This window comes from Triticum urartu, chromosome 2A (assembly GCF_056163025.1).
Source record: "Triticum urartu cultivar PI428250 chromosome 2A, HENAU_Tu73, whole genome shotgun sequence".
Classification (NCBI taxonomy): domain Eukaryota; kingdom Viridiplantae; phylum Streptophyta; class Magnoliopsida; order Poales; family Poaceae; genus Triticum; species Triticum urartu.
The window spans coordinates 733,660,516-733,688,361 of record NC_141874.1 but is presented as its reverse complement, the minus strand read 5'-3'; the positions used below and the strand labels follow the sequence as shown (position 1 = coordinate 733,688,361).

The window sequence follows — 27,846 nt, the reverse complement described above, 5'->3', positions numbered from 1 at the left end:
ATCGGGGTGCTAGCCTGGACGTTGTGGACTGTTAGGAATAAGTTTGTGATTCAGTGCATTCCTCTTCGTCGTGCTACTGACGCTTTGTTCAAATGGTCTGATTACTTGCATCTTTGGCGGCTGCTTAACCGTCCCCAGGAGAGAGATGCCATCACCTCCACCATCACCCAGCTTCGCTCGATGGCTCTCCGGATGGCTCCACCGCTTCCCCCACCACCACCGGAGCCGGATTAGATCTTCTCCACCTCGCCGCCACCGCCGTTGAGTTTGTTGTGTGTGTCGTGCGCCGGTGTTGGGCTTGTTGTGCTGTGCCCACAGCTGAACCTGGGTTTTGTCTGTGTGCGTGTTTGTCGGACCTACCTGCGGTGGCTTTATGTGTGTATTTGTTTGGTTGGTACCTTGATAACTTTGTGCTTGGTGGTTGCTTTATTTATAAAACGGAGCGAAAGCCTTTTTCGGTAAACTATTCAAAAAGAACGCCTAGATCTAGTTAGTTACTCTTATGCGGACGGAGGGAGTATGCACGAGACAAACGAGTTTGGTAGCACTTAACCAAAGCTCAACTAAGAATGGATCGGATGAGTTGCTTTCATCAAAAAATATTCTTAAAAGAAAATCAAAAAATAGAACAGCTGCCTGTACAAGATTATATGGATCCCACCGTAGAACAAGAACAATCCATCTTTTGATAACGCTCCTGATGAGGTTATCCTTTTACTTATAAACGATGCTATTTTAATTATGAATGAATAAGGGAGGAGAAGTTTATCAAAAAAAACAAACATCCGCGCCTCTCTTCTTGAACCAAGTTTTTTTTAGGGGAAATCTCTAACCAAGTCAACACAAAAGGAGTGATGAGAACATCCGTAGCCCCTCCTTCCCTTCCACCTCACTCAGCCTCCCCGTTTGACCCCTTCCACCCAACACTCACCACAAACTCCCATCACAGATGGACACAAAAAGACCATCTCCCTTTCTTCTCCAAGAAAGATTTCTCATCGCTCAGGTCTCAGCTCACAGCCAGTCCTTGCACCGACCCTCTCCTCCTCGTCGCTCGCGAAACAATGGCTTCCTCTTCTTCTGCCAGCGCCCGAAGCAGCCGCGTAGCCACGTGCCTCGTGCTGGCTCTCCTGGTCGTCAGCCTCAGAGAAGCCTCCGCCGGGCGCCCGCTCCGGCCGGCCGGCGACGCATCCAGCGATAGCGAGCAGAAGGACCAGGCGATCGTCGACAAGTACGCGCCACTTTTGCCCACCATGCTGCCGAGGGCCCCGGCTCCTCCGTCCGCCCCGAGCGGCGGCACCAACGAGGCCCGGAACTGATTAAGCAAGCACAAGGTTTTGCCGTAGGATGGACATGTCGATCTACAGAAATCGCTAGGCATAAATCATGATTGTTTGAGTGGGAAACGGACATATAGTGTAGGCCTCCAAAACTATACCTTCATTCTTTCGTTTGTCCCTTCAAGTATTGTATTGAAAAAGTACTGTCTTCATCCATTCTTTAAAGAATCGATTGCTCATAATCACCGACTCAAGATGATACTGGCAGCAAGGATATCCCAGCTCCTGACCTCTGCAACAACTTTAGAAGATAAGTTTTACTGTCCAAAAAAAATCAGTAATACCATTCTTACCTGAAGAACTTACCCAGGAAAAAAAAACTCTACATGAACGCTGACTTGGAGCGATATCGTAGCTCCTCTGGATTTCATCTCCACTCCTCCTGGGATGCTATTTTTCCAAAAACTCCAACATTACGCAGGTGCCAACTAATTTTTCTTTTAGACTAGAGTACTGAATGTGTTCAGCAAGAAATTATTATGTTTTTCTATATTCGCGGTTATCTAGCTTGTTCTGACAGCTCGCAAAACCAATCGAGTCCATTGGCGAATTGAAATCGCCTGTTGGAAGTTTCAAGAGTATTTTCATACTCACAGCTCAAGCAGCCAATATTTTGTACATGACTTAGCAAGCTGCTGTAATTCAAAGATCACTGTTGACAGGTGATTCGAAATAGACCTGGTTCGATCCTGGTATCCAGCCATGGAGAAGGAATACAAAGCAATGTTAGATGTTCGACATCCGACATTTATTCAGTATTTCGGCTGATGTTTATGCTGCTGTGAGAAAAAAGAACAGCCGCCTCCTTTCTTTCACACGTGTCAGCCTCCCTTTTTTTTGACGAGAAGGCCTTCATGGCTAGCTTTATTAAACTAAATAACAGATACATCGTCTGCCAAGGAATTGGCAATGAAACTTGGTGGTGCCTCGATCCATAGAGACGGATCGTTTGCACGGCCATATTCAGCTAGCACATGAGCTGTCGTATTTGACTCTCTATTACAATGCTCAAGAAAAACCTTCCCTAAACCTCTTAGTAAATCTCTGCATTCTTCCAAGACGGGGCCAGCCACCATTGATTGTCCTTCATTCAGTTGTAGAGCGTTTACTACAATGAAGTTATCCATCCTCGCCATGATGTTATTGCAACCCATCGAAATAGCTAACTTCAAACCTTCCCGGAGTGCTGCAGCTTCAGCAGAGACTACGTCTGCGACGTGGTCAATACGTGAGGTAGAAGCTGCTATGAAGTTCCCTTTGTGGTCTCTTATAATGGCTCCACATGACCCCGAATGATCCTCCTCCCGGAAAGATGAATCAACGTTCAAGAGCTGTTGCGACTCCAGAACTATTGGCCAAGAGTTTATCCTCGGTGTTGGCGCGGGAACGGCCATCGCACGGGTGAAATTCAGAGTAAGTGCATGAATGGATTGTCCTGTTCGCGCCGGAGGTTGAACTACCTCCCCGCTAACATGCATCCTTCTCTGCCACCAGATATACCAGCTAGCCATAGCGATAAGTTCAGGTAGGTCAAACTGATCCATATACACCTTCTGATGCACCTGATCACACAATAGAAATTCCAGTACTGTTGCTCCCGATCGGTCCACCAGTAGAGCATTAGATATAGTATTCCAAATCCCCAAAGATGACCAAACTGCTTTGGCTCGCTCACAACTAAAGATGGCGTGCTTAATATCCTCAGCAGCCAAACGACATATTGGGCACTGAGAGACGTGGCCTATGTGCCTGTTTGCTAGGACACTGAAACACGGAATTGCATTATGTAAGCATCTCCACAAAAAGATCTTGACTTTCCCAGGAACTTTCAAACTCCATAATTTCTTCCATATTGGGTGTGGCGCTGTCCCACCAAACAAGTTTGCTTCATTTGCCTCGCCTACATATGAAACCTCCCATTGTTTATAGTAAGCTGATCTGACTGAAAAAATCCCGCTCCTAGTCAGATGCCAAGCAACATAATCTTCTGTTACTTGTTGGTGCAAGGGGATCTGTAGGATGCGTTCTGCATCGATATGCCAAAAAGATTCACGGATCAGCTGCTCATCCCATTCACCTGTAATCGGGTCTATGAGTTCAATTACTTTTGTGAGCACTTGGTTACCCCGGACAGTGACCACCTTCCTTGAAAAACTGTTGGGGATCCAGCAGTCACTCCAGATATTAATTTTTGCACCATCGCCAACCCTCCAAATACAACCTTCTTTGAATGTTTGTATGCCCGCCCAAATGCTTCTCCAAATATAAGAGGAGCCCTTCTTCAGTTCACAATTCAATATGTTGCCAGTGGGATAGTATCTCACTCTTAATACCCTTGCACACAGGGACTCATTATGCTCAATCAGCCTCCAACATTGCTTGGCCAGCATGGCTAAGTTGAAACTCTGGACATCTCGAAACCCCATACCCCCCTTTTCCTTCGGAATACACATTCTCCACCAAGCAAACCAATGCATCCTTTTATGGTCTTCCTCGTCACCCCACCAATACTGCGACATTGCATCAGTGATCCCCTTGCAAATTTTCTTTGGAAATTTAAATACACTCATCGCATATGTAGGGATGGCTTGGGCCACCGCTTTAATTAGTGCTTCTTTTCCACCATAGGATAAAGTTCTCTCCTTCCACCCATTTACCATTTTCTGGATTCTTTCAATTAGATGTTTGAAACAAGTTACCTTGTCTACTCCAATCATCGATGGCAGCCCCAAATATTCGTCAGACAGCGCCTCAGTCATTATATTCAGTATTTGACACACATCGGCTTTTGTTTCCACCTCTGTATTGGGGCTGAAAAAGATAGAACACTTGGCCTCGCTCACCATTTGGCCTGATGCTGCACAATAGTCATCTAGGATTCTTTTCAAGGTTTGGGCATTCCTACAGTCTGCTTTCATCAAGATGAGGGAGTCGTCAGCAAATAATAAATATGAGATACGAGGGGAGTCACGGCACACCTGAACTCCTTGTAAATTCCCAAGGTTCTCCTCATGGCAAATAAGTGTAGATAGACCTTCCGCACACAGCAGAAACAAGTAAGGAGAGAGGGGATCCCCTTGCCGAAGCCCTCTTGTTGGTGAGAACGGCAAGGTTTCATTTGAATTGAACCTTACCTTATACTGCACTGAAGTCACACATGCCATAACCAATTTTATCCATCTTGCATCAAAGCCAAGCTTCCCAAGGATTGCCTCCAAAAACACCCACTCCACTCTATCGTAAGCTTTGTGCATGTCCAGCTTCACGGCACATGTCCCTTGCTTCCCTGTTTTCCTCTTCTTCATTGTATGAAGGCACTCATAAGAAACAATAACGTTGTCGGTAATAATCCTTCCAGGCACGAACGCACTTTGGGTTTCACTGATGATGTCTGGAAGTAGTAGTTTTAACCTTGCCGCTAGCATTTTTGAAATTACTTTATAAACAACGTTACAAAGACTTATGGGTCTGAACTGTGCAACCGTCTCCGGGTTCTCAACCTTCGGTATGAGCACAATAGTGGTCATGTTCCACCCTTCAGGAATGATTCCCGTGTTTACTGCCTGCAGCACTTCTTTTACCAGTTCATCGTCCAATATTGGCCAGAATTTCTTATAAAAAATTGCGTGTAGTCCAGCCTCCTTGACATGACTACCAATCCTGAAAGCAGATTTCAGTAAGACTGCAATACTGAAGTTGACCTGCATCCGGTTTTGTGTTAAACCAGATCAAGATTTGGAACATATCCCTCCAGTCTCATCTCATCAAGAAGCATGTTGAGGAGTTGATACATATCCTCCGCACTCAGGGTGGACACGGTCCGGGCCGGTCGGGTCCTTGACCGAGCCGCCGTTTTGACCGGCTGCCGGCGGACCGGACCGGACCGGACCGACCAGCTGGGCGGTCCTGATTTCAGGGCTCGGACCGACCGCGCTCCAGCCCGGGCTGGACCGAGAGGACAAGCCGTGGTCACCGTCGATGAGGGCACAACGCGCATGAGGGGTTGCTAGACAGCGCAAGAGGAGGTGTAGGGCGCTCGATGGTCCAGACCGGCGGTGGTGTACACATGGAAGCGACAGGACGCGGCGGGCGCCGTTGTTAGCCATGAAACTGCGCGTGTTTCCTCCTTCGCAGTTTTTCTGTCGCATGCAAGTATTGTAGTGCGTGTATGAGCCCACGATTTTTTGTGTGCGGGCCTTGCCATGATTAACGGATCAAATCTGACGTGAAGTTAAACGTGGGATGGCACCGTGATTATAGGATCGAGCCTGTTTCTGTCGTTCTTTTTCTTTTTAGTAGTGATATATTTCTAAGAATGATTTTTACGTAAACTTATGTACTAATTGAATTGGATTGCTTCTGTTACCTAAAATCGTGGGGCAGTTATTACAAACCAAACAAAGATATCACGTATAGATTTGGTAAGAAAGTCACGTAGGAATAGAATGTTCCTTCTGTTTTATGTTCGACTTGATAAAAGGAAACGGAAGCATGGGATGGGCGCATGATTTTCGGATTCTCTCGTTAGTCGCTAGTAAAAGGAAACGGCAGCGAAGGGCTAGTCAAGAATGGCGCCGCGATTATCGGATTGAACGCCGGCACTCTTGTTCTTTCTATTCTCTGTCTGACTGAATACAAGGAAAAAAGGCAGCGCGTGATCTAGGTCTTCTTCTACCTCTTGCCCCTGTCCCTGTGTCAATTGCATGAGTGAGTACTTGATTCCCATGAACAGCGCCGGGTGGGACACGTCCAGAGCGTCGCCGGTGGCCGCGGTGAAGAAGAACAGCCCGCACCTTCGGTCCGCTCGGTCGGACCGGGCAAAGACCGGACCGGACCGAGAAAATTTCGGGCCGAAATTTAGCAACCGGACCGAACAAATTCTTCAGCGGGCCAGGACCGGACGGTCCGGTCCAGAACGGGCCACGAGCGGGCCGAAAAGCCCGCTCGCTCCGTCCAGCCAGACTCCGCACCATGCTGTGGTCCATCCCATGCATAGAATTCAAGAACTCTGCCACTAACCTCAATCCAGCTGCAACCTGGAATTTTGCTAACACCTCGCTCTCTCATCAGTCCTCTCATCCGTGAAGAGTTATCCAATCTAACTGAGCTTCCATATATCTTTGATGAAACCGCGTAGTTCCACGAGTTTGAGGGTTGCAGCAGCATGATCCTGTTGATGACCCTTGCACTGACCTCAACGTTTTTGCATTTCCGACAAGCGGCAAGCAAATCCCCCAACATCACCGTGTCTGCCTTACTAGGGGTCTTCTCGATGAAATCACGTGCTTATTCTAAATGTCCGGCATGTGCCAATAAATCAACCATGCAGGAGTAGTGCACGACCTTGGGAATGATTATTGGAACTCAAATGTCAAGGAATTGAACCAACGCCGAACATCTTTTAACAACCCTGCATGTACACAAGCAGAAAGTACTGCTATGGAAGTGGACTTTTGCTTCGGTACAACCCCCTAGAAAAGTTTACAGATTAAAGATACCCTTTCAAGCAAACATATTAGATTGTTCTGATAGCTTGTTTGACACATTGGGAGATATGGATTAGAATTAGTTGACCGTGAATGTACAAGGATACCCTTTAAAAGTAACTTTAAGATTCGTGTAAACTTACTTTTCGCGGGGGGGGGGGGGGGGGGGGGGGGGGCTGTACTGAAGCAAAAGAGACCTTTTACGATACATCAGGTTTATTTGAGCCGTCATTTATGTGGTTGGATGGCTGAGATGAGCCAATACTACAACAGATTTTCAATAGTATATTGAGTAGTTAGGGGTATTTTGGGTAGTTTACTATTTATCAATCGGACAAGCTGGTTCACGCAAGCAGGTCTCTTAATGGCCACCTAATAGATTGAGCGTAGTGAGGCTCCTCGGAGGAACTGAATGTCGGCAGTTGCACGGCTGCTTGCCGCGTTGTAGTCCGGTGTTGCCTAAGGTCGAAATCGATCTCGAGCATATATCGCCGGAAACCTTGGGCTCTGTTGGAGGCCGCACGCTCGCATGGCATCAATCTCCAGCTTAATTCGCCCGCCGTCTTCTACGTCCATCGGCTTGATGACGCCCAATGCCTCCATACAAAACAGTTCCTTCTCGTTGCTGTCGTCCTTGCCCGGCCGGCCAAGAAGGGCCTACATGTCGGCGGCGAACTCCATGAGCTTAGCATCCGTCGGACCAAATTTAAAGCTTCCAAGGTTGAACGGGCGCCGGAGACGGCGTTGCACTTGGCTTGGTGTTGGGTTCTCGACGATGTCGTCGTCCTCATCGCGGCACAACACGACGGACGTCGTCGCTTCCTCCAGAGACGACAGCAAGCAAAGATTCACGAGGACGGGATCAAAGATGGGGACGCGGTACAGTAGGTCCTCCATGTCGGTCTCCTTGCACACTTCTAATTCTCCGGCGAGTCCCCACAAGACGCCTCTGGGACGACGAGCCCCTTCGATAGGAGGGGCCTGACACTCTTGCCTGTGAGCCCCTTCGATAGGAGGAGCCTGACGCTCTTTGCCTGCGAGCCCGGGGCCGCGAATGGTACTCTAACCACGCTGCCACGACCTCGTCGCCGCGGCCCGTAGCCCGAGGGAACCACGGTGAAGTGGGCTGCAGACCCGCTCGTGCCTCCACGCGAGGGGGTTCACAGAGTGCACAGATGTCTTTGTGCCGGCGAACTGCCCGGAGATTTTGGGTTCGTGTGGCATCAATAGTGGCGGACGAATCGAGCGGCATGGATAGGATGCGATTAAGAAAGAACTAATATAACCCTAATAGAGAATTACCAGTATATCCTAGAGCGAAATTTTGATTGATCCATATTGACCATTGGATTAACTAAATACTACCCACTATATTGGGTAGTATGATGCACCATAAAAAATCTCAAGCAAAACTCATGGAAGTGACATCGTCCGGCCGGAGCCCTTCCCCATTCCTCATCAGTTCAAACTGCAGCACAGGCTGAGAGTACCGCTACCAAGGTTATCTTATCAGGACGAGCCCCTGTTTGCCGCGTGCTGTGAAACCGGAAAAAATGGCTTCCTTTGACATGTCATTCTGCGAGTACCTACGCCATCATACATACCAAACACAAATGATCAGGCCAGATAAGATTACGTACATTCATCGGAGATTTTTTCAAATGAGAAGTGAAGTGGAGATCTATCGATACTTCCCCTGTGATCATGGCATTCCAAACGACGACATCCTTGTCAATGATGCCATCAAACACTCTCCAAGCCTCCGCCATCTCCCCGCACTTCTCATACATCCCAATGAGAGCTGAGCCGACGAGCGATCTCACCTCAATCCCGTCCCCCAACCACCTACCAAGCACCAGGTCTCCGGCATCCTTGCACGCCACAAGCATGACCGCCACCGTCACCGCGTTGGCACCCACCGTCGGCGACCATTGCATGGAACGCCTGTGTCACATCGTCTACCCTAGAGTTCCAAGAGATGACGTCCCGTTGGAGAACTCCATCGAACACCCTGCGCGCAGCGCGGGGGCAGTCGAGGTTGGAGTACATGGCGAAGAGGGAATGGGGTTGGAGTACACTCTGCAGCCCGAGCTTCTGCGAAGACAGGCGCAGGGCATCGAGCTGTGGCGAGGAGGAGGAAAGGCGTCGGGGCGGAGCGCGGTGCGGGGGAAGCCATGGGCATCGCCGGTGATGTTTAGCGCTCCGCTTCAGCTTATTTTAGGCCCACTTGTCTACAAAGCTTTACTTCACTTTGGAAAATACGTACAGTTCTTAGCGGGCCACCGCCATGACAACGCCGCCGCCGCCAGCATTCGTGTACCGGATTAGCACCGGGGAGGAGTGGGCGGAGCTTCAGCGCACCGGCGGCACGCTCGGCGGCGACCTCGACCGATCCACTGGCTGCTTTCACCTCGGCGACCTCGCCCAGGTACCCTCGGCTACAGAAAACCTCTTCGATTCCTTCCGTCCTTTACCCCCATCCTCTCCAGATCTCTCGGTTTTGTGAGATCTCCGCTATAGATTCTAGTGTAGATGTTGTTCTGTCTGATTTGTTAGTAGATTTCTCCCTGTATTGCCTGATGTGTCGAGGTTTGGGGCTTATTGCCTGATTATGCCCAATAATCCATGCCAGATGTCTTTTCTGAGTGAATCTTTCAGTTTATTTAGATTAGACTGGCACTACCGGGTAAGTTATATTGATCCGTAATACACGAGCAAGCTGTTGAACAATGATTCATGAAACGAGATGTAGATCAATGCTACTACTAAATAGAACGTTTGGCATTACGGCATACTATACCAACAGGAAATCACATTCAGCAAATTTCTTCTATTAAGGAATTAAATCTGAAAACGATGCGTTCTTAGGCCGTGTTTTTGTGCAAAGGGACAAACTCACCAATATACTCTATATACTCTAACGACACTGGTTTGGGGATGTTTTACTTATTCACATGATACATGATATTCTCCTTCACACTATTGAACTGTCTTTTGCTATAAAAACACACACTCTTGAACTGTCACACATCTTGTAATATATGTTTCTTGAGCACTGACTTCTACTGTACCAGCTTCAGTGGAACCAGAAGACTATATCTTATATCACCCCTTTTTTTTTTGAAGCTGTCACCCCTGTTATTTCAATGCCGACTTGATCTGGGATCTTATTTTTTGTAGAAAATATGAATCATATGCATTCATTCATATATATTTTTTGTATCTGTATGTATGTTGGTCCTTATCAAAAACCAAGTTTATTTTATCCTTGACTTGGTGTAGGTGACACTAAAGAATTTTTTCCATGGGCAAAATGGTCTATACTTGTTACAAGTTGATGCTGCCAAGGTATTGATCTTTAAACATCCTTTATTTTTCTAGATTTACTACTCCGTCCGTAACTTAATGTAAGATGTTTTTGCAATTCAATGAACTGTATAAAACATCTTACATTAAGTTACAGAGGCAGTATGTTTTAGTGTATTTATCTATATGGGTTTTAGGACACATGCACAAATTGCTACCTATTGATACCAAGACATTTACTTGTACAATTTATTGTTCTTGTGTATCTTAGATTGCAGATGGCTTAATTTATGAGGCAGCTGATGGCTGTAACTACTTTCCTCATTTCTATGGTCCTGATCGGAGCTTTGCACCCCTTCAACTAAGTGATGTTGTCAAGGCAGACAAAATAGTGCTGGCAAACAATGATTTTACGTCCAGTCTACTTGATGGAGCGGCCATCTAATTCTGATGTGTAACTGTAAGGTCTCACTCTTGGCCCTTGTTTACATAATTTTCCTGTAAGTTCCCTGCCAAATTTATCAAAGACAGTCCACATGCTTATGCTAGTAATGGAAAGTACACAAATTTAATGTCAACCTTAGAGGGCCATGAAAATGGTAATGTCGGGGGATGACCCCCGGGTAGGGGACGATACTTGCCTGATCCCGCGTACGTGGCTTGATTTGATTGGAACAAAATAAGGCCCGGCCCCACCCCCTTAAAATCAGGGGGGAGATGATTAGATTAGAAAGAAATGAGGAAAAAAGACAACCATAGGATGAAGTGGGAGCACGGATGGGAGCATGGGGAGGGAGCAGGCAAGCCGGATCCCCGGGTAGGCACCGGAGCCTAAAGCGTTTTTTTCAAACATCAGGGCGGCTGGCGCCCCTCAATCTGGCTCCACGGCGCAGGCCGTGTCGGCACAATGCCATGGCCGGGCCGACTGGCTGCGGATTAGCGACCATCCCATCTGACCGTATGATAAGACCATTCTCCCACGACGGGAGCGCATGGCTACAGTGCGGTCATGTTCGCTGACCGGAGTGCCCGACGTCAACGTAGCTCGCCACTGTAGTCCCACTACTCCAACCACTCCATGACACGGGAGGTGACAAGCAACAACATCGTGCAACTGGTGGGCCCAGGCAGCCAGTGGGCCCCATTGCCGGCTCCAGACGCTGACACCAGGCCCTCCTCCTATGTAGTTTTACACTTGTACCCGAGGGCGGCCTATAAGACACCCCCCCCCCCCTGGAGCCTTCCATGCATAGAGTCTCGCCTTCTCTCCGTGGAGCCTCAGTAGAACATGCACACGCCCATTCATACACACGAGAGGCAAGATTGAGAGCTAGATCTTTCTTCCTCCTCCACCATACAGCTCCAGAAGCACCATTGTAACCCTTGTGTGCCTAATATACCATTTTCAGCAGGATTGGTGGTGTTACCTCCCCTGGAGGGCTTCGAACCTAGGTACTTAGTCTCGCTCTCGCGCGTGCCAATCTCGCCTCCAGAACCCACCGGCGTCCTCATGCAGTCACGCTGCCCCCCACTTTTAGCCATCTCATGGCATCTAGTGTGATGCCACCATGACAGGTAGTTATGCAAGGAGACAGTGCGCATAGGCGGAGCAGAGGACTAGATGCACGATCGAACAATGCAGGACGCAGACCAAATAAGAAATTAAATGTCTAACCAGTGTTCGTACTTTGTGTCTCCGTTGCCATCTTAATTAGGTGTATTCTCACTCTCTAGGACACATGTACACTCGTCCTTTGCTGCTCTTGGATTTGATGCCCGAGCTGCTGCAAATACAAACCCCTCAACAAACATTAAATTTTAAGTTTTAGTTTGGAGAACCAGATACATGGATCTCTCTCAGATTAAGAAGGTTTGAGACCTTCTCCAGGACGTCACATCCAGCAACTACAAGCATCTGAGAGATGAATGGGAGGTCCTTCAACATCTTCAAGCTGCCTGCTCCTCTTAAATGGAAGGGAAAAGTATATTTTTCGTCTCTCAACTCTTTTGAAAGTACAGAAATGGTCCCTCAACATTAAAACCAGCAAAACTTAGTCCCTCAATTTTTAAAACTGGATAAGTTTAGTCCCTCATACGCTTTCAAGTGGTTTCCTACTGATGTGGACACGATTTTGACTAAAACCAGACACGTCATACATGTTTGACCGGTCTTTGGTCCATGTGGCAATACTTCTCTTTCCTTTCATCTATCTAAAGTGTGGACATTTTTATCTAAAATGTGGACATTTCATCGAGCACATGCCATGCAATGTCTGCATGTACACAGTCGTGCTTTCTGCACCTTGCCGCGACCGATTATCACCATCGACTGACAAGCCATGCCCCATTTTGGGCTACCCTGCGTGCCTCGCCGCACCACAGCTCCCCGGCGCCCCAGCGACGTGTACATGAGGCCACACATGCATGGTACATTGGTACAAGCTTCAGATGTTGAAGATGCTCCTGATAGCAGCCCAAGCAAGAGTGGGGACTAAAGCCCCCCCCCCCTCTTTAGTACCGATTCGGCACGAACCGGCGCTAAAGTGCCACCACGTGGCACGAGCCTGTCCCCGGGTGCGGGTAGATCATTAGTACCGGTTTGTGTTACCAACCGCTACTAAATGTTTGGGGTGTTTTTGTTTTATTTTTTATTTTTATTTTAATTTTGTGTTTTCAATTTAATTTAGTGATTTTTTTACATTATCATGAGTTGTTAAATCATTAGGTGAAAGTACCGCAGATTAGTTTCGACTGGATGCATGTGGATCCTGGCAGCTAAGTGATCAAGTATATGCCATATCCATATTACTTGATCACTTAGGTGATCACGTGATCAAGGTAATATGGCATATGGCATACACTTGATCACTTAGCTAGGATCCATCCAGTTGAAACTAATCTGCGCTTTCTTTCATAAATGAGATATAATAACTCATCAACATCATCATCATCATCATCATCATATTAATTAATATAAAAACTTTTGCATCATATATATTGCTACCTCTTGAGCACTGCGTTAGTTTTCCCCGAAGAGAAAGGGATGATGCAGCAAAGTAGCGTAAGTATTTCCCTCAGTTTTTAAGAACCAAGGTATCAATCCAGTAGGAGGCTACGCGTGAGTCCCTCGTACCTGCACAAAACAAATAAATACTCGCAACCAACGCAAATAGGGGTTGTCAATCCCTATAAGGCCACTTACGAGAGTGAGATCTGATAGATATGATAAGATAATATTTTTGGTGTTTTTATGATAAAGATGCAAAGTAAAATAAAGGCAAAGGAAATAGCAAAGGAAATAACTAAGTAGTAGGAGATCAATATGATGAAGATAGACCCGGGGGCCATAGGTTTCACTAGTGGCTTCTCTCGAGAGCATAAGTATTCTACGGTGGGTGAACAAATTACTGTTGAGCAATTGACAGAATTGAGCATAGTTATGAGAATATCTAGGTATGATCATGTATATAGGCATCACGTCCGAAACAAGTAGACCGACTCCTGCCTGCATCTACTACTATTACTCCACTCATCGACCGCTATCCAGCATGCATCTAGACACTAGTAGAAAAAGGGCCTTTAGTCCCGGTTCATAAGGGCCTTTAGTCCCGGTTCTGAAACCGGGACTAAAATGTCGGTACTAATGCCTCTCCCTTTAGTCCCGATTCAATCCAGAACCGGGACTAAAGGGCGCGGCCATGTGGAGCTCCACCTTTAGTCCCGGTTGGTAACACCAACCGGGACTAAAGGAAATTTTATGATTTTTTTTGAAATTTTTTTTGAATTTTTTTATTTTCAAATTTCTGAATTATTTTAACCTCTAGTCTGTAATCACCACCCCTCATCACTTCTCAATTTATCCTCTAATCACCACTCATCATTCCAAATCATCTAACTTCCCGAACGGTCACCCATCCTCCCACTCCCCCAGCCTGAGCACGCTTAACTTCGGTTTCTATTCTCCCTCGTTCCAAGTCTGCACTTGTTGTTTTCCTGACAATACTAAGATGTCAATCCTATTAACCTTCAGGAATTTTGCTTGAGCATGAAGTGACACATTTCATAGTTTTATTTTGAAACTATTGTTTTAAAAAACAATAATTATTTAGTAACACTAATATTTCTTGAATAATTAGTTTGACCACAGTTTGACCAGATTTGACCAAAATTAAAATAACTGAAATAATTATTTAGTAACACTAATATTCTAGAATAATTAGTTTGACCATTGTTTGACCACAGTTTGCCCACTGTTTGAATTTTTTTCGATTTTTTTCACTCTAGATCTTAAAAGCCCCGTAACTATTTTCTATTAGGTTTTTGAGGATTTTGAAAATGTTAAATTTGGATGTAACTTTTCGAGTAGATGATTTTTCATATAAAAAACTTTTTCATCCGAGTTAGTATGCAAAAGTTATGCCCATTTTTACAAATTTCAAAGAGATTTTGCAAATAAAGTCAAAATTCACATTTGCAAATTTTCCCAACAACTAGACCACATATCACATGGGAAACTTATTTTCTTTTATTTTTTTGACATTTCCATCATTTTCTTTTATTTTTTTTAAAACTGAAAAGGCGATCCACATGGGGGGGGTATAGTTTGAAAATGGGACCTTTAGTACCGGTTCGTGCCACGAACCGGGACTAAAGGTCTCATCCCCATTAGTCCCGGTTCGTGCCTCAAACCGGGACTAAAGGTCTAATCTTTAGTCCCGGTTTGAGGCACGAACCGGGACCAATGGTTGTGGGCCAGGAGCGAGGCCCATTGGTCCCGGTTCATCCCACCAACCGGGACCAAAAGGTCTAGATGAACCGGGACCAATGGCCCACGTGGCCCGGCCGGCCCCCTGGGCTCACGAACCGGGACCAATGCCCCCATTGGTCCCGGTTCTGGACTGAACCGGGACTAATGGGGTTACCCGGCCTGGACCAAAGCCCCCTTTTCTACTAGTGAGAGTATTAAGTTAAAAACAGAGTAACGCCTTAAGCAAGATGACATGATGTAGAGGGATAGACTCATGCAATATGAAGGAAACCCTGTCTTGTTATCCTCGATGGCAACAATACAATACATGCCTTGCTGCCCGTATTGTCACTGGGAAAGGACACCGCAAGATTGAACCCAAAGCTAAGCACTTCTCCCATTGCAAGAAAGATCAATCTAGTAGGCCAAACCAAACTGATAATTCGAAGAGACTTGCAAAGATAACCAATCATACATAAAAGAATTCAGAGAAGATTCAAATATTGTTCATAGATAGACTTGATTATAAACCCACAATTCATCGGTCTCAACAAACACACCGCAAAAAGAAGATTACATCGAATAGTTCTCCACAAGAGAGGGGGAGAACATTGTATTGAGATCCAGAAAGAGAGAAGAAGCCATCTAGCTACTAACTATGGACCCGTAGGTCTGAGGTAAACTACTCACACTTCATCGGAGGGGCTATGGTGTTGATGTAGAAGCCCTCCGTGATTGATGCCCCCTCCGGCGGAGCTCCGGAACAGGCCCCAAGATGGGATCTCGTGGATACAGAAAGTTACGGCGGTGGAATTAGGGTTTTGGATCCGTAGCTGATCGTTTGGGGGTACGTAGGTATATATAGGAGGAAGGAGTATGTCGATGGAGCAACAGGGGGCCCACGAGGGTGGAGGGCGCGCCTGGGAGGGGGGGGGGGGTAGGCGCGCCCCCTACCTCGTGGCCTCCTCTTTTCTTTCTTGACGTAGGGTCCAAGTCTCTCGGGTCTTGTTCGTTGAGAAAATCACGTTCCCGAAGGTTTCATTCCGTTTGGACTCCGTTTGAAATTCCTTTTCTTCGAAACCCTAAAACATGCAAAAAACAGCAATTCTGGGTTGGGCCTCCGGTTAATAGGTTAGTCCCAAAAATAATATAAAAGTGGATAATAAAGCCCAATAATGTCCAAAATAGTAGATAATATAGCATGGAGCAATCAAAAATTATAGATACGTTGGAGACGTATCAAGCATCCCCAAGCTTAATTCCTGCTCGTCCTCGAGTAGGTAAATGATAAAAATAGAATTTTTTATGTGGAGTGCTACTTGGCATAATTTTAATGTAATTCTTCTCAATTGTGGTATGAATATTCATATCCGAAAGATTCAAGACAAAAGTTCATTTGACATAAAAATAATAATACTTCAAGCATACTAACTAAGAAATTATGTCTTCTCAAAATAACATGGCCAAAGAAAGTTCATCCCTACAAAATCATATAGTTTAGTCATGTTTCATTTTCGTCACACAAAAATGCTCTCATCATGCACAACCCCGATGATAGGCCAAGCAATTGTTTCATACTTTAGTAATCTCAAACCTATAAACTTTCACGCAATATATGAGCGCGAGCCATGGACATAGCACTATGGGTGGAATAGAATATAATGAGTGGGGTTATGTGGAGAAGACAAAAAAGGAGAAAGTCTCACATCAACGAGGCTAATCAATGGGCTATGGAGATGCCCACCGATTGATGTTAATGCAAGGAGTAGGGATTGCCATGCAACGGATGCACTAGAGCTATAAATGTATAAAAGCTCAACAAAAGAAACTAGTGGGTGTGCATCCAACTTGCTTGCTCACGAAGACCTAGGGCACTTGAGGAGGCCCATTGTTGGAATATACAAGCCAAGTTCTATAATGAAAAATTCTCACTAGTATATGAAAGTGACAAAACAAGAGACTCTCTATCATGAAGATTACGGTGCTACTTTGAAGCACAAGTGTGGCAACAGATAGTAACATTGTCCCTTCTCTCTTTTTCTCTCATTTTTCATTTTTTTGGGGGGCCTTCTCCTTTTTTTCTGGCCTTTCTCTTCTTTGGGGACTTCTCTTTTTTTATGTCCTTTCTCTTTTTTATATATTCTTCACTTGGGACAATGCTCTAGGAAATTATGATCATCACACTTCTATTTATTTGCAACTCAATGATTACAACTCGATACTAGAACAAAGATGACTCTATATGAATGCCTCCGGCGGTGTACCGGGATATGCAATGGACCAAGAGTGACATGTATGAAAGAATTATGAACGGTGGCTTTGCCACAAATACTATGTTGACTACATGATCATGCTAAGCAATATGGCAATAATGAATGTGTCATGATGAACGGAATGATGGAAAGTTGCATGGCAATATATCTCAGAATGGCTATGGAAATGCCATAATAGGTAGGTATGGTGGTTGTTTTGAGGAAGATATAAGGAGGTTTATGTGTGAAATAGCGTATCATATCACGGGGTTTGGATGCACCGGCGAAGTTTGAGCCAACTCTCAATGTGAGAAAGGGCAATGCACGGTACCGAAGAGGCTAGCAAGGATGGAAGGGTGAGAGTGCGTATAGTCCATGGACTCAACATTAGTCATATATAAAGAACTCACATACTTATTGCAAAAATCTACAATTCATCAAAAACCTCGGTACTACGCGCATACTCCTAGGGGGATAGATTGGTAGGAAAAGACCATCACTCGTCCCCGACCGCCACTCATAAGGAAGACAATCAAATAACCCCTCATGTTTCAAATCTGTTGCATAACGTTTACCATATGTGCATGATACGGGACTTGCAAACTTCAACACAAGTATTTCTCAATTTCACAACTACTCAACTAGCACGACTTTGATATTATTACCTCCATATCTCAAAACAATCATCAAGCATCAAACTTCTCTTAGTATTCAAAACACTCTTAAGAAAATTTTACTAACTTTGAATACCTAGCATATTAGGATTTTAAGCAAATTACCATGCTATTAAGTCTCTCAAAATAATCAAAGTGAAGCATGAGAGATCAATAGTTTCTATAAAACAAATCAATCACCGTGCTTTAAAAGATATAAGTGAAGTACTAGAGCAAAATTATATAACTCAAAAGATATAAGTGAAGCACATAGAGTATTCTAACAAATTCCAAAACATGTATGGATCTCTCAAAAGGTGTGTACAGTAAAGATGATTGTGGTAAACTAAAAAGCAAAGACTCAAATAATACAAGACGCTCCAAGCAAAACACATATCATGTGGCGAATAAAAATATAGCTCCAAGTAAAGTTACCGATAGAAGTAGACGAAAGAGGGGATGCCTTCCGGGGCATCCCCAAGATTTGGCTTTTAGGTGTCCTTAGATTATCTTGGGGGTGCCATGGGAATCCCCATGCTTAGTCTCTTGCCACTCCTTGTTCCATAATCCATCAAATCTTTACCCAAAACTTGAAAACTTCACAACACAAAACTTAAAGTAGAAAATCTCGTGAGCTCCGTTAGCGAAAGAAAATAAAAGTCCACTTCAAGGTACTGTAATGAACTCATTCTTTATTTATATTGGTGTTATACCTACTGTATTCCAACTTCTCTATGGTTTATAAACTATTTTACTAGCCATATATTCATCAAAATAAGCAAACAACACACGAAAAACATAATCTGTCAAAAACAGAACAGTCTGTAGTAATCTGTAGCTAGCGCAAGATCTGGAACCCCAAAAATTCTAAAATAATTTTCTGGACGTGAGTAATTTATATATTATTCATCTGAAAAAATAATTAACTAAATATAACTTTCCAAATAAAAATGATAGCAGTTCTCGTGAGCGCTAAAGTTTCTGTTTTTTACAGCAAGTTCAACAAAACTTTCCCCAAGTCTTCCCAACGGTTCTACTTGGCACAAACACTAATTAAACACCAAAAACACAACCAAAACAGAGGCTAGATAAATTATTTATTACTAAACAGGAGCAAAAAGCAAGGAATAAAAATAAAATTGGGTTGTCTCCAAACAAGCGCTATCGTTTAATGCCCCTAGCTAGGCATAACAAGCACGAATAGATCTAGGTATTGCCATCTTTGGTAGGCAATCCATAAGTGGCTCTCATAATAGATTCATAAGGTAATTTAATTTTATTTCTAGGAAAGTGTTCCATGCCTTTCCTTAATGGAAATTGGAATCTAATATTTCCTTCCTTCATATCAATAATGGCACCAATCGTTCTAAGGAACGGTCTACCAAGAATAATAGGACATGAAGGATTGCAATCTATGTCAAGAACAATAAAATCTATGGGCACATAATTCCTATTTGAAATAATAAGAACATCATTAATTCTTCCCATAGGTTTCTTAATAGTGGAATCCGCAAAGTGCAAGTTTACAGAGCAATCATCAAAATCACGGAAACCTAACAAATCACACAAAGTCTTTGGAATCGTGGAAACACTAGCACCCAAATCACATAAAGCATAGCATTCATGATCTTTCATTTAAATTTTAATAGTTGGTTCCCACTCATCATAAAGTTTTCTAGGCATAGAAACTTCCAATTCAAGTTTTTCTTCATAAGATTGCATCAAGGCATCAACGATATGTTTAGTAAATGCTTTATTTTGACTATAAGCGTGAGGAGAATTTAGCACGGATTGCAACAAGGAAATACAATCAATCAAAGAGAAATTTTCATAGTTAAATTCCTTGACATCCATAATAGTGGGTTTAGCAACATCTAGGGTTCTAATTTCTTCAATCCCACTTTTATCAAATTTAGCATCAAGATCAACAAATTCCGAATTCTTGGAACGCCTTCTAGGTAAAGGTGGATCATAATCAGTCCCATAATTATCAAGATTCATATTGCAAAACAAAGATTTAATAGGGGACACATCAATAACTTTTAGATCTTCATCTTTATTTTCATAGGAACTAGAAGAACACACTCTTATAAAGGCATCTTTCTTAGCACGCATCCTAGCCGTTCTTTCTTTGCACTCATCAATGGAAATTCTCATGGATTTGAGAGACTCATTGATATCATGCTTAGGTGGAATAGATCTAAGTTTCAAAGAATCAACATCAAGAGAAATTCTATCAATGTTCCTAGCCAAATCATCAATCTAAGCAATTTTTCTTCAATCATAGCATTGAAATTCTTTTGCGAAGTAATAAATTCTTTAATATTAGATTCAAAATTAGAGGGAATCTTATTATAATTTCCATAAGAGTTGTTGTAGGAATTACCATAATGATTAGAGGAATTACTAGGATAAGGCCTAGAGTTGAAATTTCCTCTATACGCGTTGTTACCAAAATTGTTCCTACCAACAAAATTCACATCCATAGATTCATTATTATTCTCAATCAAAGTAGACAAGGGCATATCATTAGGATCAGAAGAAACACTCTTATTAGCAAATAATTTCATAAGTTCATCCATCTTTCCACTCAAAACATTAATTTCTTCTATCACATGCACCTTTTTATTAGTAGATCTTTCAGTATGCCATTGAGAATAATTAACCATAATGTTATCTAGGAGTTTAGTAGCTTCTCCTAAAGGGATTTCCATAAAAGTGCCTCCCGCGGCCGAATCTAAAAGATTTCTAGAAGTAAAATCGAATCCGGCATAAATTTTTTGTATAATCATCCACAAATTTAAACCATGAGTAGGGCAATTACGTATCATTAATTTCATTCTCTCCCAAGCTTGTGCAACATGTTCATGATCAAGTTGCTTAAAATTCATAATATCGTTTCTAAGAGAGATGATCTTAGCGGGAGGAAAATACTTAGAGATAAAAGCATCTTTGCACTTGTTCCATGAATCAATACTATTTTTAGGCAAAGACGAAAACCAAGCTTTAGCACGATCTCTAAGCGAAAAAGGAAATAGCTTCAATTTAACAATATCATTATCCACATCTTTCTTCTTTTGCATGTCACACAAATCAACGAAGCTATTTAGATGGGTAGCGGCATCTTCACTAGGAAGGCCAGAAAACAGATCTTTCATGACAAGATTTAGCAAAGCAGTATTAATTTCACAAGATTCAGCATCGGTAAGAGGAGCAATCGGAGTGCTAATAAAATCATTGTTGTTGGTATTGGTGAAGTCACACAATTTAGTATTATCTTGAGCCATCGTGACAAGCAAGCAAACTAACACACAAGCAAACAAAAAGCAAGCGGGCAAAAAGAGGCAAATAGAGAAAGAGAGGAAGGATAGAGAGAGAGGGCGAATAAAACGGCAAGGGTGAAGTGGGGGAGAGGAAAACGAGAGGCAAATGGCAAATAATTTAATGCGGGAGATAAGGGTATGTGATGGGTACTTGGTATGTTGACTTTTGCCTAGACCTCCCCGGCAACGGCGCCAGAAATCCTTCTTGCTACCTCTTGAGCGCTGTGTTGGTTTTCCTCGAAGAGGAAGGGATGATGCAGCAAAGTATTTCCCTAAGTTTTTGAGAATCAAGGTATCAATCCAGTAGGAGGCTACGCGCGAGTCCCTCGTTCCTGCACAAAATAAATAAATCCTCGCAACCAACGCAAATAGGGGTTGTCAATCCCTGTAAGGATCTGATAGATATGATAAGATAATATTTTTGGTGTTTTTATGATAAAGATGCAAAGTAAAATAAAGGCAAAGTAAATAGCAAAGGAAATAACTAAGTAGTAGGAGATCAATATGATGAAGATAGACCCGGGGGCCATAGGTTTCACTAGTGGCTTCTCTTGAGAGCATAAGTATTCTACGGTGGGTGAACAAATTACTGTTGAGCAATTGACAGAATTGAGCATAGTTATGAGAATATCTAGGTATGATCATGTATATAGACATCACGTCCGAGACAAGTAGACCGACTCCTGCCTGCATCTACTACTATTACTCCACTCATCGACCGCTATCCAGCATGCATCTAGAGTATTAAGTTAAAAACAGAGTAACGCCTTAAGCAAGATGACATGATGTAGAGGGATAGACTCATGCAATATGAAGGAAACCCCGTCTTGTTATCCTCGATGGCAACAATACAATACGTGCCTTGCTGCCCGTATTGTCACTGGGAAAGGACACCGCAAGATTGAACCCAAAGCTAAGCACTTCTTCCATTGCAAGAAAGATCAATCTAGTAGGGCAAACCAAACTGATAATTCGAAGAGACTTGCAAAGATAACCAATCATACATAAAAGAATTCAGAGAAGATTCAAATATTGTTCATAGATAGACTTGATCATAAACCCACAATTCATCGGTCTCAACAAACACACCGCGAAAAGAAGATTACATCGAATAGTTCTCCACAAGAGAGGGGGAGAACATTGTATTGAGATCCAAAAAGAGAGAAGAAGCCATCTAGCTACTAACTATGAACCCGTAGGTCTTAGGTAAACTACTCACACTTCATCGGAGGGGCTATGGTGTTGATGTAGAAGCCCTCCGTGATCGATGCCCCCTCTGGCGGAGCTCCGGAACAGGCCCCAAGATGGGATCTCGTGGATACAGAAAGTTACGGCAGTGGAATTAGGCTTTTGGCTTCGTATCTGATTGTTTGGGGGTACGTAGGTATATATAGGAGGAAGGAGTACGTCTATGGAGCAACAGGGGGCGCACGAGGGTGGAGGGCGCGCCTGAGGGGGGGGGGTAGGCGCACCCCCTACCTCGTGGCCTCCTCTTTTCTTTCTTGATGTAGGGTCCAAGTCTCCCGGGTCTTGTTCGTTGAGAAAATCGCGTTCCCGAAGGTTTCATTCCGTTTGGACTCCGTTTGATATTCATTTTCTTTGAAACCCTAAAACAGGCAAAAAAACAACAATTCTGGGCTGGGCCTCCGGTTAATAGGTTAGTCTCAAAAATAATATAAAGTGGATAATAAAGCCCAATACTGTCCAAAATAGTAGATAATATAGCATGGAGCAATAAAAAATTATAGATACGTTGGAGACGTATCATATATCATCACCAACAACAGTATATACTAGCTAGCTAAAAATCATCATAGTCGTCATTACCACTATTTAATCATCATATAGTCATTACCGCTATCTAATCACCACCAACACTAGCTTAAAGAAGAAACATTCACTTGTACTAGAAGCAAAGATATCATCAAGTTCAACATGGTAATGATAGTATAAGCGTTCATAACACCACAGAAGCAAATCACTCTTTGAGATTAAGTTCAGGACGAAGAACACGGACATGAGAGGACAAGTACTAAGAGTATTAACTAGCTAATCACTCCTGCTGCTCTCTCTCTCTCAGGTAAAATAGCATAGAACATGTATAGCTCTCCTGATTCATCATATTGGAGCATGCAGATGAACCTGTCTCCTAATCGTGGGTTGCGCTTCTGATTGCTTCTCCCTAGTACTTCTCTGCGATCGTTCACAATTTTGCTCCAGTCTTTTACTATTAAGCATTCCTCTCTATTAGAAATCCTGAATGCACTAAAGTGCATTGTAGGATATCTTGGCTGTAAGCTAACAATATTCATGGTACCTTTAGTCTCGATCCAATCAGGCACAACATTCATCGGGAGTCCCTGTTGAAGAACATCGTATAGTAACATACTTAGCAATGAAGTTTAGCTTAAAAATAATGTGTGCAAAAGATGCACTGAGGACAAATATTAAAAATCTTACCATCTTTCCTAAATATATGTGACCATAGTTCAGTACGAACACTATTGGTCGCACGTTTTGAGTACTAACATTTCTAAGTGCAGGAAGAAAATTTGTCTTGACAGTATGAAGATCCTCAAGCCATGAAACATAATGACTTATCTCCTCACAGTTTAGTTCAGCCCCGGGACAGTGGACGGTCCTGTCTACTAAGCACCGGACATGTTTGCTTGATTGGAAATAAGCTGTCAATAAAAATTACTTGTCAACTATGTTTGAATAAACAATATCGAAGGCATAAATATGGTTGAGAAACTGATATAATGGTAGAACTAGAGGCGTCTGCACATCGATCCAGATGTCTCTGTTACCTTCAATATCATCTTCCGGACGAATATCAAAGGTGATAACCATATCAGGCTCAAATGCATAAACCTTGCATAGTGCTTGCCAAGTTTTGCTTTCAAAATAGGTGTATGTGTCTGCTTTGTATAATTTGATGTTGAAGGTATAACCATGCTCGGTCTTCAAGTAAACTTTTTTTTACCTCAATCATTTTGTTAGGACTGAAACCTATCTTATCCAAGACAAAAATTCTTGCATGGCAGGGGATACGCTAGTAGAATAGTGAAAAATTAAAATTATAAGTTGAAGCAAATGAAGCATAAGTCATGCTTAATTACGAAAAAAGACTGGTCATTGAATAAACAATATCTCATCCAGCTTGATGCTGAAGCGACTATATATCATTAACTAGAAAATTTCTGCCGCACAGGACGCGCATGTCTTCGCAGTATTCGCACATAATGAAATCATGTTCGTCGTCAGACGACATTCCTATGTTCATAGGTGAAACATTAAACACTTATTAGTTCTATTAATTCAACTAATTAAACTAGTTCTGTTAATTCAACTAACTAGTTCAACTAATTAATTCAACTAATTCAACTAATTCAACTAAGCACTTACGAAAAATATACCTAAATAAAGTAGCTCAACTAATTCAACTAACTAGTTCAACTAATTAATTCAACTAATTCAACTAAACTAGTACTATTAATTTCTTACTAAAAATAAGGTAGCTAGTTCTATATAGTAAAATGTTAATTAGATGATCAAATCTCATATAACTAAATTAAATATATATCTAACATATAATTTCTATCTAATTCATCTAACATTTGACATTAATATCTAACATATGTTCATATATAGGTGAAACATTAAACACTTACTAGTTCTATTAATTCATCTAAATAAACTAATTCTATTAATTCAATTAATTCAACTAAGCATTTACTAAAAATAAACTAGTTCTATTAATTTTCTTACTAAAATAAAGTAGGTAGTTCTATATAGTAATATTTTGATTAGATCATCAAATCTCATATACCTAAATTTTCTTACTAAAAATAAAATAGTTCTATTAATTCAACTAAGAATTTACTAAAAATAAACTAGTTCTATTAATTTTCTTACTAAAATATATAAAATAGCTATATATAGTAATATTTTAATTAAATCAACAAATCTCATATACCTAAATTTTCTTACTAAAAATAAACTAGTTCTAATTCAACTAGCTAGTTCAACTAAGCATTTACTAAAAATAAACTAGTTATATTAATTCAACTAGTTCAAATAATCTCATATACCTAATTAATATCTAGCTAATTCATCTAACAATTGACATTAATATTTAATTTTTCTATCTAATTCATCTAACATTAACATTCTAACATTCTTATTTAGGTAATTCATCTAATTCGATCATCTAATTAACAATTTGACATGCATTAATCTAAAAAACATAAAACAGAAAATAAGTAAAAAAAATGTGTGTGTGTGTGCGCGCGTGTGTGTGTGTGCGCGCGCGCGCGCGTGTGTGTACAAGGGCGGCGGCGTACGGGCGGCGGGGGCGATACGGCAACGACGGGGACGACGGGGAGCGGCAGGGGCGGCGCGAGACGGCGACGACGGGCGGCGGGGGCAAGGGGCGGGGGCGGCGAGGGCGACGACGCGCGCGGAACGGGAGAGAGGTTGGAGATAGGAGATGAAATTGATTTTTTCACAAGTGCTATATATATAGGAGGGGCCTTTAGTACCGGTTGGAGCCACCAACCGGTACTAAAGGCCAATTTTGGCCAGGTCAAGCGGCGGGAAACGTCCCCCTTTAGTACCGGTTCATGGCTCCAACCGGTACTATAGGCGCACCCATTAGTACCGGTCGGAGCCACCAACCGGTACTAATGGTTGTGCGCTGCCACCAACCTGCACAATGTTTAGTCCCACCTCGCCGAGTGAAGGGCAGCTGTCGGTGTCAAAACCGGCGGATCTCGGGTAGGGGGTCCGGAACTATGCGTCTAGGCCGGATGGTAACAGGAGGCAGGGGACACGATGTTTTAGCCAGGTTCGGGCCCTCTTGATGGAGGTAAAACCCTACGTCCTGCTTGATTGATATTGATGATATGGGTAGTACAAGAGTAGATCTACCACGAGATCAGAGAGGCTAAACCCTAGAAGCTAGCCTATGGTGTGATTGTATCTTATGGTTGTTGTCCTACGGACTAAAACCCTTCGGTTTATATAGACACCGGAGAGGGTTAGGGTTACACAAGGTCGGTTACGAAAGGGGAGATATCCATATCCGTATTGCCTAGCTGGCCTTCCACGCCAAGTAGAGTCCCATCCGGACACGAGACGAAGTCTTCAATCTTGTATCTTCATAGTCTAACAGTCCGGCCAATGGAGATAGTCCGGCTATCCGGAGACCCCCTTATCCAGGACTCCCTGAGTAGCCCCTGAACCAGGCTTCAATGACGATGAGTCCGGCGCGTAGTATTGTCTTCGGCATTGCAAGGCGGGTTCCTTCTCCGAATACATCACAGAAGAATTTGAATACGAGGATAGTGTCCGACCCTGCAAAATAAGTTCCACATTCCACCGTACAGAGAATAATATTTTCGCAGATCTAATTTGCTGGCTTGTTTTGGTAGCATGACGTTACGTCACGGCCCGGTGATTATTCGAACCGTTTCTTTTAATCAGCCCCGCACATAACGCGAGGCAGTTTTTCGACACGTCTTGTCAAAGCAGAGATCGTGTCCCCTTATTACGGGATTCTCATCAATACGGGTGTGGGTAACCCAACCGCGCCATCAATTGCGGCGCTTGGGGGATAAGCGAGTTTTACCAGGCAAGTGGGGACGCTTAGTTTCGTCCGCCCATATAAAGGGATAAGGATTCACCTTTCTATCCACGCCTTCTTCCTCCCTTACCCATCCGTTTTCGCACACTCGAGCTCTAGCGCCCAAGTCCGCACTTCCCACCTCGACCTTCTCCAATCATGTCCGGAGCGGGAGGCAGGTGGATCAAGAAACTGATGAGAGCCGGATACCTGCGCGACGACATCGCGCACCGGCTCCCAGATGAGGGGCAGCTCATCCCCACACCCAGGCCCCATGAGAGGGTAGTATTCCTCACCCATTTCCTCCGCGGACTGGGATTCCCTCTCCATCCCTTCATCCGGGGGCTCATGTTTTATTACGGCCTGGATTTCCACGATCTGGCCCCGAACTTCATCCTCAACATCTCGTCATTTATCGTCGTGTGCGAGGCCTTCCTCCGCATCAAGCCCCACTTCGGCTTACGGCTGAAGACCTTCAATGTCAAGCCGAAGGTGGTGGGCGGCTGCCAGGCGGAGTGCGGAGGCGCCATGGTGGGCAAGATGCCTAACGTAATATGGCTTGAGGGCTCCTTTGTGGAAACCATAAAGGGCTGGCAATCGGGGTGGTTCTATATCATCGTGCCGCGCGACCCTGCATGGGCAGCGGCCCCCGAGTTCCGATCTGGCATCCCCACGCGGCTCACCTCCTGGAAAGACTAGGGCATGTTCTGAGGTAGTTCGAAAGAGCTGACCGGACTCCAAACATGTATTCAAAACATGGTGGACAAGAAGCTCAAGCTTGTCAACATAGTCCAAGTTATGCTCATCCGCCGGATACTCCCGTGCCAACAACGGGAGTTCAACTTGTGGGAGTTCAATCCGGCGCAGCACCGAACTCTGAACAGGCTCTTTGACACGACTCATGAAGACGCCTGGAGGGTGCTGTTCAAAAGTGCTGAGGTCCCCCCCCTATTGCTGAGGATCGCGGATTCAGCACGAAGCGCCAAGCCAGTGCGGTAAGCTGCTTTACCTTTCACAAGATACTTATTATTTTTATATAGATTGACTCTATGCGGGATCTAAGCTCCTGTACCTTCGACAGGACTGGCAGAAGATGGCCGGAAAGATCGACTA

General features: G+C 43.6%; 1 protein-coding gene and 3 pseudogenes across 2 annotated transcripts; 1 reads left to right on the top strand and 3 right to left on the bottom strand.

The window, feature by feature from the left end:
- Positions 1–145: 145 nt before the first annotated feature.
- On the top strand, positions 146–10,673 carry LOC125528703 (uncharacterized). Of its 2 annotated transcripts, XM_087540316.1 has the most exons (4): positions 146–162; positions 9,122–9,254; positions 10,109–10,174; positions 10,404–10,673. In XM_087540316.1, the coding sequence occupies exons 1-4, from the start codon at positions 146–148 to the stop codon at positions 10,575–10,577; spliced, it is 390 nt and encodes a 129-aa protein (XP_087396442.1). In that variant the 3' UTR covers positions 10,578–10,673. The 2 variants fall into 2 exon arrangements, with proteins under 2 accessions (XP_087396442.1, XP_048549095.1); XM_048693138.2 differs by lacking the exon at positions 146–162 and having other exon boundaries at positions 9,114–9,254.
- LOC125528704 (pentatricopeptide repeat-containing protein At2g34400-like) lies at positions 5,059–7,402 on the bottom strand (annotated as a pseudogene).
- LOC147987354 (pentatricopeptide repeat-containing protein At2g34400-like) lies at positions 8,290–9,008 on the bottom strand (annotated as a pseudogene).
- Positions 10,674–11,957: 1,284 nt separating the features above from the next.
- LOC147987353 (putative disease resistance RPP13-like protein 1) overlaps positions 11,958–27,846 on the bottom strand; it is a 58,934-nt pseudogene continuing 43,045 nt past the window's right edge.

Excerpts from the sequence above, each read along its gene's own strand:
- LOC125528703 (XM_087540316.1), top strand. Across the intron at positions 9,255-10,108 it reads ACCTCGGCGACCTCGCCCAG|GTGACACTAAAGAATTTTTT; the intron begins GTACCCTCGGCT and ends GACTTGGTGTAG. Across the intron at positions 10,175-10,403 it reads TACAAGTTGATGCTGCCAAG|ATTGCAGATGGCTTAATTTA; the intron begins GTATTGATCTTT and ends TGTGTATCTTAG.